At 37.2% G+C, this 13531-nt stretch overlaps 1 protein-coding gene across 1 annotated transcript; it reads left to right on the top strand.

The window, feature by feature from the left end:
• The first annotated feature begins 389 nt into the window (after positions 1-389).
• Positions 390-12644, top strand: LOC149813058 (putative 6-phosphogluconolactonase 2). The gene is made up of 4 exons (XM_089992020.1): positions 390-781; positions 1474-1657; positions 1857-1992; positions 12000-12644. Exons 2-4 carry the CDS (start codon positions 1485-1487, stop codon positions 12477-12479), a joined length of 789 nt encoding a protein of 262 aa, XP_089848146.1. The 5' UTR covers positions 390-781; positions 1474-1484; the 3' UTR covers positions 12480-12644.
• Positions 12645-13531: the final 887 nt, after the last annotated feature.

Raw genomic sequence — 13531 nt, 5'->3', positions numbered from 1 at the left:
CTCTTTCCCCCCTCTCCCTGTAAACTTTCCCATCTTTCATCCCCTTCTCTCTCTCTAAAGTTGATTCTTGACTGTCAATCCTTTTATTTCACTTGATAAACGCAATCAATACCAAACCCTCTTTCTCTCCTAACTTTGTCCATCTTGCATCCTCTCTCTCTCTCAAGTTGATTCTTTGATTAGTCAATCTTTTTTTCCACTAGTCAATCTTTTTTTTCACTTCATAAACCCAATCAATACCTCTCTCTCTCATCAGCGTAATTTTTTGTTTTTGACAACCCTCCCCGGGCAGAGGAAGAAAGTGAGAGATTGCCTTCTCTCTCTCTCTCTCTCACGCTTCCCAAATAAATTCCAGATCATTTTTAGTCCTTCACTGCAACGTTGAAGTAAAAAACCAAACGCCCGGTATTCAAGATTCCGTCAGCGTGAGTAGGCTTCCATTGTCGCGTCGAAACGCTTCCCGAGGAGAGATATACGCCACCCCTTTTGTCATTTTCAAATATTCGCTTTTTGGAGTTTTCCCAATTGCCCTCCCAGAAGGAAAATAATTGGCTGATGGAGATGTTTGGGTTCCTTCTAAATCAAAGTGGGAAAATATGGCGTGTGGATTCGCTACCAAAGGATCTTGCATGGGTTTGCGTGAAATGAGGAATTGGGGGGGCGTTTTTATCCCCTTACCACCCACACTTATTGCATTTCTAGTGAGAGAAAGTGGGAGGCCGAGAAATAGAGAGACGGATGATTCGATCGCGTCGTGGGTGCACGTGCATGTAGCAAGAAGGTAAAAATTCTTCTGCACCCATAATTCATTCCTTCCAAAAATCGCATATATTTTGCATTGTATAATTGTTTCTCTCTCTCTCTCTTTCTCTTGTTAGTTTATTAGTTTCTTGCCTTTGCTTATTGCGATTGCTTGGTTTCAGGTTTTCCTACTTTTTCTTTTTCTTTTGGGTGTTCGTTTTCTGCTTCAAGATAATTGGGGAGCCTAAACTGAAGTTTAAATCAAAGGCCGACTTGGTTTCTGGGTTTTCTTTTCTCTTTTAATTGGATTAATTTGTTGGGGAGAACCATTTTTGGAAACTTTTGGATTTTTGTTGCGTTTTCAGTAACACCCAGATTTTATTTCCGGGTTTCGTGGGGTAAGGCTGCCTCTATTTAGGGTTTCGAGGGGAGTGCTGATTTTGCGCTGTGATATTTTAGTATGAGTCTGTGATTTAGGAGCTCTAGTTTGAGACTTGATGGTCTGATTTGAATAAAACCCTATTTGATTCTTGGGCTCTTTGGGTGGTGCATCCTTCTTGTTTTTAGTACTAGGCTTCAAGAGAGAAGTCTCATTCAGGTCTTGAGTTTCTCTGAGGCTAGTTGCTTTGATTGAATTTTGGGTTTCTTTCCTTTTTCGAGGGGGTGGTAGTTCAGTTCTTTTGGACTTGGATTTAGTGGGAAGGCTGACTTGAGACTGGGTTTAACTTGTAGCTTTGTAAGAGATGGATGTTGGTGGTGAATTTGCGAAGAGGGGAGACGTGAGAATTTATGATAGTTTGGATGACCTTGCCACAGACTTGGCTGATTATGTAGCAGAGTTATCAGAGATTGCTGTGAAAGAAAGGGGCTATTTTGCCGTCGCATTATCTGGTGGATCGCTGATTAGCTTGATGGGGTATGTTCAATATTCTCCGTAGATCTGTTCTCATGTTGTTTGTTTAAATTATGTGATGATTTTGTCTATCATTAGCTGATTTTCCATTGTACATGTTGATTTTGCAATTCGTTATTTCCTGTTTCATTTTTTGCTTTCCTTCTATGAATTGTAGTTTGTAGTGAAGTTTTTGGGTTTTATGTTTTGGGCTGAGAAACAGGAAGCTTTGTGAGGCGCATTATCAGAGAACAGTGGATTGGACAAAATGGCATATATTTTGGGTTGATGAGAGAGTGGTAGCCAAAAATCATCCGGACAGCAACTACAAATTAGCTAAGGACGGTTTACTTTCGAAGGTACATTGCATTATCCCTATGAACTCATTTTCAATGATTTTCTTGGTGAATTTCTTTCTTTTTTCTTTGCCTTTCTTTGGAATCAAGCAGATTTTGGGTAAGTAGGATTTAGGGTAGGTGCCACCAAGCTTGCCCGAGGAAAGTCTGGTTAAACTTGACCTTGGTAATTAAGAAACTAAGATTATCAAAGTTGGCTGTTGCTCATCTGTAAAGTTCAGTCACCATATTTGATCTGATTAATTTTCCAACAAAATGTATTTCTTGTTTAACACTTGTCTGATGTAACTGGTATTTAACTCATGGTTGTTGGCAGTATCTACATTGGTTATATACTCTGACACGACTGGGGTAGTAAATGGAGAATGAATCATGTGCTGATGCCTTTCTTGTCCATTTTTTTGTTTCAATATTCTGTACCTGGTAGATGCTTCAGCATCTTCGTTGTGTGCCTATTTCTTGGATTGGAGTAATGGTTCTGACTAATCTTGAGTAAAGATGTCTTTCTTGTCTTTCTGTGGTTTTTCAATCATCTATACCTGGCAGATGCTTGAGCATATCTGTTTCAGACTCTTGATTTAGGCTTCACTAATTGTTGTGACAGGAATTCTGCTTTTTCTTAGAAGAATTTGATTCTTGAATTATTATGGGTGCTTTAATGTGGGAATTGTTTTATGTCTGGTACATCAAAAGAAATAAGATGTAGGAAATGGTTATGCTATTTAGCTTATGTTTTATACGAATACCAGATATTTGGTCATTTTGTAGCCACTGGATATTATTTCTGTTTGTTTTAGTGTAGTCCTTTAACATGATTATAGGGGTTTTCTTAACGTAGGCAACTAGACATAGTTCACTTTCTACTCATAAAATTCACCTGATCTCTCTCTCTCTCTCTCTCTCTCTCTCTCACACACACACACACACACATACACACACACACACACACACACATTTTCATCCAGCTGTAGAGGTGGGCAACAGGTTGGCTGCCTGCAGCCCGGACCTTGGCCAGGTTTTTTGGTCCTGGCCCAGCCAAATTTCAGCAGGCGAATGCGGGGGGGCGTCGACCAGGTATTTGGACATGGGCCAGCTTAAACTGAGCCTAGGCCCTGCAAATAAATTTAATGAACTGGGCGCAGCCTGGTCAACAACCGATCATCCCATCCAAAATATGGGTCAGGCTGCTGCATTGTCCAGACTTATCCAGTTCACTTTTTGTGCTTGAAATCTCAGTGAGGTCTCCACTGGACTTGAAAGATAGAGGATTTGCTTAAGCCCTTTCTAGATTTGACTACATACATAGATTTGGTCTGGGGTTGGAAAATCTGAATTGAAGTAAAATCCAAAAGTATATGATTATCCATATCCAATTAGATTGTTTTACATGTAAAAAAATTAGACCTGGTATGGATAAGGTGCTTATCAGATTTGTGTACCAAAGTGCTCTTCCTATCAGATTTGTGTACAAAAAGGGCTCTTCCTATCCGAGTCCCATTCCAAACAACTATCTGGTTACGCCATACACAATTGGATCAGGATGATACCTATATCTGAATGGAACCAGAGTTGATTACATGCCTAAATTCTTTCATCATGATGTCTTAATTCTTTTCCAGTCTTTGCATATTGTGTTTCTTGTTCTTTCTGTTCAAAGTACATCTTGAATTCCATATTTTTCTTCCGAATTTGCTTAACACATTGTCTCTGTTAAATTAAGATTTCAATGCCATAACTGGAGAGTTCTGCTTGTTTATAATTTAAGGTTGACAGGTCACCAAACTTTATTTTCTCCTATATTTTGACGTGGAACCATTATTTAGATCAATCAGTTGGATTGGATTGATGCTGCATTTATGAAGATGTTGCATTAGAGGTGCATCACATGTTCAGTGGTGAATTTTGAGTTCTTTGTTTTACTTGCGAACATCTGGGGCAGTGCTTACTTGGTCTCAAATATAACAATGCAAATGAAATAATAGATTCACTAGCGGACATTTCATCAAGGTGAAAGGACCTTGTGATTCATTGTCTGCAAATAGTCATGAAGTCAGCTATGCTGTTGAAATGTTACATCTATTTGGAGGTTCTGGGAGGGAATATGATATGCTTTTCATACAAAAGTTTAAGCCTTCAGTATCCTGATTCAGTGACTGGTGCTCACTTGCATTACAACATAACGAGTTGTTCACAAAAAAATCAGTCTTTGTGTACTTGAATTCCACCTTTCCAAGTCATTTGTAAATATTATAGATGCCACAGGAGGGATAAACAATTGCAACCAGGATGTGGTAGAGACCTACTGTCAGATGATCTTATGTTTATCGCTTAACTAATAGCCAACTAGATCTTGATGTAGACCTTGGACTGGAGGTATTAATAGCACTTATCTAATATGGTATCTGACCATCATGTTGCCCCCTCGTTCAGTCATAGAATTTTTGTAATGTATTGTGACCTCACATGTTTAGGATGAGAATCATATTTTGATTCTCCGCCAGTTATCTATATGGGTGCTTCCATGTGACATAGATATGAGTCATTCCGACTAAGGTGGCCTTGCTAGTCCGTTCTGGAATAGAAAAAGCAAAGCTAAAGACCCTTTATTCTCTTTTCTACCCTAACATAAGCTAGGGGAAGCCAAAAAGGTGAACTCCTATGTCATTCAAGCAACGTTCATGAGGAAGAGTTATTCCCTCTTTTGTCTTTTGTGTCTTTCTTTAAGCATGTTCCTGTTTACCTATGTCACATAAGTGTGGGTGTGGGTGTGGGTGTGAAGGGTATGACACGACAATTTAAAAATTCTTAGGTGTAGTGTGGGGGTGCGTGTATATATATATATATATATATATAGAGAGAGAGAGAGAGAGAGAGAGAGAGTATGCTAAATGAAACGTGCTAAATGGGTTTTCTGCTCTTCTAGTGTGTTTTTTGCAGTTCCAACCCCATAAATGTGTTGGGCATGGTCGATTTACAAGGAATCCGCACCTCAAGTGTTTTCGATGAAAAAAATTATATTTGGAGCCTCGAAAATTTACAAAGATTTTGGACCGTTGATTTTTCGAACATTATAAAAACCCACCCATGTGTCGGAACCAAACACTTCAAGAGTTGATCCCTATAAAATCAAGTACATAGATCACATCTGTACGGTCAGAATTTAAAATTAAAACTAAAAAACCCTGAAAAACTCATTTAGAACGTTTCATTTAGCACGGTCCCATTACTATATATATATATATATATATATATATATTAGTTTATGTGTGTGTATGCGTGCATGTATGCATTTATGTATATATTAATATATAGATAAAACTGAACTTGGTTAGGGTTAACCAAGTCTTGTTTCGGACAGAAATGGACCCTGTTGCAGTTGACCTCACCTAACACTGCAGTAGCTGTGTCCAAGCAGTGTGGGTGCGACACAGGTGTGTTGCCCTTTTAGAAGTGTCCATGTTACATACCTGTTTACCTATACAACATGGCAATGCGGCTATCCTTTTGCCTTTGACTACTTGCTGTGCAAATTAGATTCTCTTAGTTTGCTTCATATATTGGTAGAAGGGGAAGCCGTCCCTAGTTATGGCATGCTGCTGATTAATTTTTGGAAGTGCTCTTGTTCCTCAATCACTTGTGTGTTCTATATTTTTCTTGTTTCCAATATAAACTGACATGTTGCAACCTCCAGATATTATAGTATTTCTTGCTATCTGGTTATCTGTCCCTAAAAGATCTTTTAAAGGAAGAGATTGGGGAAATACAGCAAGTAAACCTGTATTTCATCAAGTTGCTTTTCTCATAAAAAGTTCCACAAAAATATCTTGAATGATAAAGGATTTATTACAATTATTGTTCATTTCTTTGATTTAATTTCCGGTGGTAACTGAGACCATATGACACCAGTGGCGCTCATTGTGTATGACATCATATTCAAATCTTAGGCTAAAAAAAAGAAAGTGTTAAATGATGCCTTCCTGTCAAAACAAGAATGCATTTTTTTTAAAGGTAAGGAAAGATTTTCTTGAACTGTAATAGAGTAGAGGACAAGTGTGATGAGAAGTCCCTTGTTCCGTAACAACTGTACCAAGTCTAACATTTGTTTGGACCATACTCGGATGTTGTGTTCCAAATGTCCATTGTTTGATGACGATGTGCGAACAACTTGGACAGTCATGGATAATGGGTCGGATTACTTCATTTTGAATTGTATGACCCGATCCGCCCAACCATACGAGTGTTTTAACATGTTTATTATGGATTTTAACATCGGATATAGCTATCAGATTTGATCTAAAAACTAAAAAATGTTTAAAATTTGTGTAATTTGAAAAAAAGAATTGATATTCTTTTTATATATAAATGCTTTAATCAGTGTCTTATTAGATCTAATTATGAAAATTTATCAAAAAATTATGGATTTTAGCTTCAAATATATATTTTGAACTGGATCCAACAACAACAACAACTACGCCTTCATCCCAAAACAATTGGGGTCAGCGATATGAACCAAAAAAGAAATTCATTTTGGGTCTTCCACATGAATCCTTTTCCTCCAATCATTTCTATCCAACGCCATGTCCTCGGTGAGGTTCAAAGCATTCATATCCTTTCCTATCATCTCCATTCAAGTCTTCCTAGGCCTACCCCGACCTCTTTTAACTAATATATTTTCCCATTTCTCCAACCTTCTAACTGGAGCATCATTAGGCCTTCGCCGAATATGTCCAAACCACCGTAAACGATTCTCTCGCATCTTATTTTCAATGGGTGCAACACCTACCTTCTTACGTATCTCTTCGTTCCGAATCTTATCTTTTATTGTATTTCCACACATCCATCTAAGCATCCGCATCTCAGCTACACTCATTTTTTGAATATGATGTCTCTTGGCAGCCCAACATTCCGTACCATATAGTAAAGCGGGTCTAATAGTCGTCCTATAAAACTTTCCCTTCAACCGCAATGGCATTCTACGATCGCACAACACTCCACTAGCACTTTTCCATTTCATCCACCCAACCTTTATCCTATGATTTACATCTCCATCAATTTCTCCATACTTTTGAATGATGGATCCCAAATATTTGAAATAATCATTCACCGGTATATCTTGCTCACCAAGCTTCACTACACTCCCATCACTACTTCGTTGCTTACTAAATTTTGGGTAATTTAAGAAAAAATAAGAATTCATATTTTTTTATATACAAACCAAAAACCTTAAAATGCATATTCATATTCATTTTATATACAAACCAAAAGCCAAAAATGCAAGAAAATAAATCATATTCATATTTTTATACCAAAAACCAAAATGCAAGAATTCATATTCATATAACCAAATACCAAAATGCAATATATTTATATACAAACCAAAAACCAAAAACCAAAAACCAAAAAAAAAAAAATAAGAATTCATATTCAAAGAAAATACTAATTATTTAGTAGATCTTAATATTTGCTAATTCACAATGCACTAATACTTATAATAAAAAATCATATTTTTGTGTTAAAATAAATGTTCCAATATATGATTCACCCTAGTAGACACTTTTTATTTCAAATATTTTTATTTTGTTTTTTCGGATATAATATTTTTTTTTTGTTTTGAAGAGAACTACACTTTTTATTAGAGACATCCGGCAGATAGTCAATAGTATTTTTTTAGAAAATTTTCTTGGTTTTCTTTATCTCTTTTCTCCTTCTCTCTCTCTCTAGGGCAAACCACTAAGAACGCGAGTCTTTCTAGGGTTTACTCCCTTCGATTGTGTCTCTTCTCTCTCTCTCAAACTTCGGGAATTTGGTGAGATCTTCTATGATTGATGGGGGAACACCCACGATCGATGAAACTGCAAGAGAGTTGTTGATCGATTGAGGAGTTTGTTTGATGCGATCATAGGAGATACGAACAGAAGTCACCGATCGTTTCTTCGAGTGGAGAAGATGCCGAGGACTGTCTCCCAATCACCATATAATAGGAGGAACTCGCCTTCCTATGAAGCACAACAGTTGGAGAAGCTGAAAACTTCTTTGTTCCGCACTCCGGCGTCACAGCCACCTCCTCCAGTGCGTCTTTGCAGATCGGCAATACCATCACCGACATTGCTTATGCAACCTTCTCCTCCTCTGGCTCCCCTTTGCTGCATCGGAGAGAGAGAGTGAGAGGGGGTGCGCCTGTTGAGGCAATATTTGTTTTAAAACTTTGTTTCCCCCATCATGTTCTTTTCCTAACAAGGGGATGGTGGAATGAAAATAATGATGTTTTATGGACACGACGGACAGCGTTCCATGCGTCTGTTGCATCCAAAATTTGTTAAAAATAATGTTCTTTTTGTGATTTTCATCTCGCATGACGTGTGGGATGCGCCATCAAACATGCCCTAAGGAAACAATAGAATGTCACAACCATAGTACTGCAATGTAATTTACACCAATTCAATATGCATCTACAGAATTGAAGATCAACAAATGCAACACAAAAGGTGTTGTAAATGTAAGGAAATGAGAACCCAACAATGTTCTCCAAATCTCCAAAGTATATACACAAAAGGATCACAATATGATCTACCGAAAACACCACAAAATGGGCTCACACAGAAAACCCACTTAATGGGCACACAAGGAACACTCAAAATAAAAGATATTATTTTATTCAAGGGAAATCCATGCAAGAAGCCTACAAATGAGAGGGGTTTCACCCCATATATATACACAAGAGTGGGAAGCTCAAAAAGAGCTTCTGGGAGGGCCCAACAGCTCTAAATAGAGTCATTGGGACTTCCCAACAGCTCTTTGTTTGACTAGTCAACAAGTGTTGACTAGTTCAAACTCAAACATTTAGTTAGTATTAAACTAACTAATCCTAATTATTAAAACACACACACACACACACACACACATATATATATATATATATATATATATATATATATATATATATATATATATATATATATATATATATATGTATTTACATCATGTATATTTACATTTTTAACAGTAAAGTCCTATAGATTGACTATGCAGTCTCACTTTAAATATCCTGGCATTTTGTTCCTTCCATACCAACCACATAAGGTAATTATTAACTTCTTTATTCCTCATCCAATGGTCTGAGTAGCCTCCCTAATGGAATATCACCCTGGCTGTTCGGAAATAAGTCTTACCAAGCCTAGTTATAGTTCTTCTGGAAGAAATTGCAATACCAGAAAAGGTGCTGCAGTTCTCCCTCCATGCAGCAGCAAAGAATACAGCTACTAGTCAAGGTGAAACGCCTCCACCTAAGAAAAAAATTATTTTAGGACACATTCTTGGGCCACCAACCAAGCAAACATCCTAGCCCATAGGTCACTTCCGGACATCCAAATTGTTCCAATGGATCTATTGCTGGTGCAAACTGGGCAAAATAGCATGAGACAACTGAGAATTCATCTGTCAAATAAGAATGATGAAAAACAGAAACAGCCATCATTTTTTATCAGTCATACTGAACATCTTAATAATGAAGGAGCTTCTTCTAAATAGACTTGGCCTTTCTGACATCCAGGTTCCGCACTTAGTTGAACATATCATCCTAAATTGTATATTCCTTTGATGGGGATTACAACATCATGTAATTCCTTTTCTGGTAATGCAAAATGCTGCAGTTTGATATATTCTTCCATTTTGTTCTTTTTGTTGAGTCTATATTCATCATTGAATTTTGATGCAGTGGAGTAGGGGAATGTGCATCTTACATTTTAAGTTATTGCTTTCCAACAGTTGAAATGACTGAGCGCTTTCTTATCCTTTTGCACCACAGGATGGTTATTGGAAACAAGTCAATATTGTAAGGTGACTTGTACATGATACTGGTACAGACTTGTGGTATGAGATTCTCTTGTGGCTGTTTACTATGTCAGTGACTCTCATTCTATCTGCTATGGAAGAGATCCTGACTAGAGCATGCAAGGATTATGGATATTCTACTGATCTATGCTCATTTATTAGAATGAAAGAAATTAGGGTGATTTTCAAATACCTCCGAAATTTCTGTCAATATTTCTTCCCATTTTAATTTCAACTTTTTAACTTGTTCTTGGATATTTCAGTTTCTTGTCTGCAACAACAAAACCATCGGGTAGTAGCATCATATATGCAACAACAATGAACCTTGATATACTTTAAAGACAAAATAATAAATTTTCATTGAGCAAGAATAAATGTACATGCATTTAAGCTGCGAGGATAATGTGGTAAATAATAATTCTAAAATTGATATTAACTCAAGGTTAAACCAACATTGATAAAGAATTCAAGTTATTTGCTTGACAGTACCAAAACTATGGTGGATATATTAATTACAACTAAATATTTGGTGAATATCTGAATAATTATCTAAAAAATTGACGATGAAGCAAGCTGATGTTTAGACATTTATTTGTTTGCATAACCTATAATGGATAAATAAGTTACAGTATTTTGCCATGCAATGTCCGGAGGAAAATCGAGTGTACTTTCTAATAGTCTAAGTCGCACGGACTCGGCTAAAAGGTCGATGCACCCGCGTCGACACGCCCCGACACGGGTGCGGCTTCGGACACGGGGCGGACACGGTCAACTAAGTAGTGTCAGACTCGGTCAACGCACTGGGGCTGAGTCTGTCCACATTTTGGACTTGGTTAACTTTGACCGAGTCTATTTTTGTCCATTTATTAAAATTAATTTTGGACTCGGTCAACTTTGATCGAGTCTATTTTTGTTCATTTATGATTGTTATATATATATATATATTTATTGTTATTATTGTTATATATATATATTGTCAACTTTGACCGGTCAACTTATTGCTTTAAAATTTACAATATATATATATATATTGTCCCCGTGTCCAAAAAATTTGAAATTGCTCCGCACCCGTGTCGCACCCGCACCCATACCTGCACCCATGTGACATAGCTAATAGTCACGTGGGATTGGAGAAATAATAGTGCAATAGCTGTTCAGGTTAAAGCCATAACATAATCATTGGGCAGAAAAGTATGCTTTAGTTTTCTTGAAAAGGACCAATATACTGGATATGGCACTACCTTGCACATTTGGTTGCTTTTAAACATGAAGTTGGGAGATGATCAACTTATCACAATGTATGCTGTCCACATTCTTAGTTGGACTGTATTAGCTTTTTAATTATTCACGTTGTATGCATTTATAATCTGATATTTAGATCTGGTCCATGTCAACTGCTAATTTGATCTTCATTTATGTCACGTCAATCCACCAATATACCTATAACGGTGTCCAGTGCCATCTTAATAAGTTGTGCTGACAGACTACTGGTTACCATTTTAGTGGGAACCCTCCCCTCCCCCCCCCCCCCCCCCACACACACACACACACACACACACACACACACACCGCTCTCTCTCTCTCTCTCTCACACACACAATTCCATGAGTACTGAAGTGGTTCATAGTCCATTCAGACTAGTGTTTAACTTTTATAGTGGAATGTGGAATTATTTAAGTCATAATAGTGTTCTTCATAATTGGATTATTCGATTATTTATAATCTCAATGAGAAGTAAAATTATTTAATTTTCACAATCAAATTATTTGATTGCTACTACTTATATGACAAGTTGGATTGAGATTGATCAGTCTTCCTCTCATATTCGAATATGATACCGACATCCAAGATGTACTATGAGAGAGAGAGAGAGGAGTGCAAAGGGTTGTCAAGAATCTGCGCCTTCCTAAAGTTTTGATAGAGCAGTTTAGAATGTAAATTTATTCATCTATTTAGTTGTGGCAACGTGCACTTGCGCTCATGTACTTTTCCTCCGTATAGTCTCTTAGTTGTTCTCTATGTATTCTGTGTATCTAATGAGAATTTTGCTGGTCTATCATTCAATTTGAACACTTTGTTTTTTATACTTTTCTCCTTAGGACCAGTAACATCTTTCTTTAGGTGGAAAGAAATCTAGGATTACTGGATGATTTGACCCCTCTTTAATTCTTATATTGTAGGTCCCAATCTTGCCAAGCCACGTGTACTCAATCAATGACACTCTCTCAGCAGAGCAGGCAGCAGAAGAATATGGCTTTGTCCTTCGGCAGCTGGTGAAGACGCGGGTTGTGGATGTTTTGGAGAGCAGTGACTGCCCAAAGTTTGATCTCATCCTCCTGGGTATGGGCCCAGATGGGCACATAGCATCCCTCTTCCCAGGCCACCCAGAGATTAATGAGAAAGATGAATGGGTAACCTTCATCACTAATTCCCCTAAACCACCACCTGAGAGAATTACGTTTACTTTGCCAGTCATCAACTCTGCAGCAAACGTGGTGATGGTCGTGACAGGCAGCAACAAGGCTGAAGCTGTTCGCTTGGCTGTTGGTGGCGAGACTCCTGAGCACATTGTGCCGGCACGTTTGGTTAACCCAAGCAATGGAAGCTTGGTCTGGTTTTTGGACAGGGAAGCTGCTAGTCAGCCAACTGAGGGATCTTGATAAACAATGCTCAAGGTCATGCTGTGATGCTTTTACAAGATGTTTTTCAGTTTTTATTTTTGGGTTCATTTTACTTCTTTGTTCCACCTATCTCTTTTGCTTGTATTGTGTTTCTCTGTAACAAGGCATGACTAATAAAACGGCCAAAGAAAGCCTTTTGAGAGCTATCTTTCTTTTATCATGTTCATGCTTTGCATGTGATCAAGAAACTGTCAATATGCTGTTAAAGATGAGAATTAACTTCAAGAAAATCAAAATAAAAAAAATACATCATTAACTTAATATTACTCTACACTAGACTAACGCCTAACACTATACGGCTAACACTAAGCAATGTTAATGGTCGGATCTAGCTACAGCCAGATCACGACCTGACAGACCTAAATTACTTAATGGAAAACAAAAATAAAAATTGTAAACATCTCATGTACCGGTTCAACAGATTGTATTTGGAAGATCAAAATCGGGTGTTTCAATCGGTTGAATCTAAAATACAAACCCAAAATCGATTCTTGCACATGCAAGAAGTTGATCAAACAGATAAGTTAGGCTAAATTCTAAAAACTATCTACTTAAAAAGTATATTTTAATAAAAATCTTAAATTACTTGTTATTTGCACTACACTACCAAAATGAGTTAGAAAGAGGGGGTTTTCAAAAAGTATTTATGAAAAACACTTTAGATCATGTGGGTTTGAAATATTTAGGGTTTGGGTCTAGTACAAGATCCAAATTGAAGCTCTTGGGTTATAACTGGATCCAGTTTACCTTGAAATTCAATCCAAAACCCTAAAAATGCAATATTTTCTTCGTTTTAACTCCGATTCGAGTGAAATTTGAATTGAGACCTCCTTATATCTAATTGCATCAATACATGGGTTCTAAGCTTTTAAAATACGTGAAAATGCATTAATTATGTATAGAAATGATGTGCATTTCATGCATTATCAAATACCTCCATGCTTGAATGTTTGTTAGTCCCTTAACAAACTAAACTAAACTACCTACGTTATGAAACTAAAAAATAACAAATATGCAAATAAAAACAAAAA

Source organism: Nuphar pumila, chromosome 16 (assembly GCF_984573655.1).
Source record: "Nuphar pumila chromosome 16, dmNupPumi1.hap1.1, whole genome shotgun sequence".
Taxonomy (NCBI): Eukaryota; Viridiplantae; Streptophyta; class Magnoliopsida; order Nymphaeales; family Nymphaeaceae; genus Nuphar; species Nuphar pumila.
The sequence above is the reverse complement of the archived record's forward strand: the minus strand, read 5'-3'. Positions and strand labels throughout refer to the sequence as shown.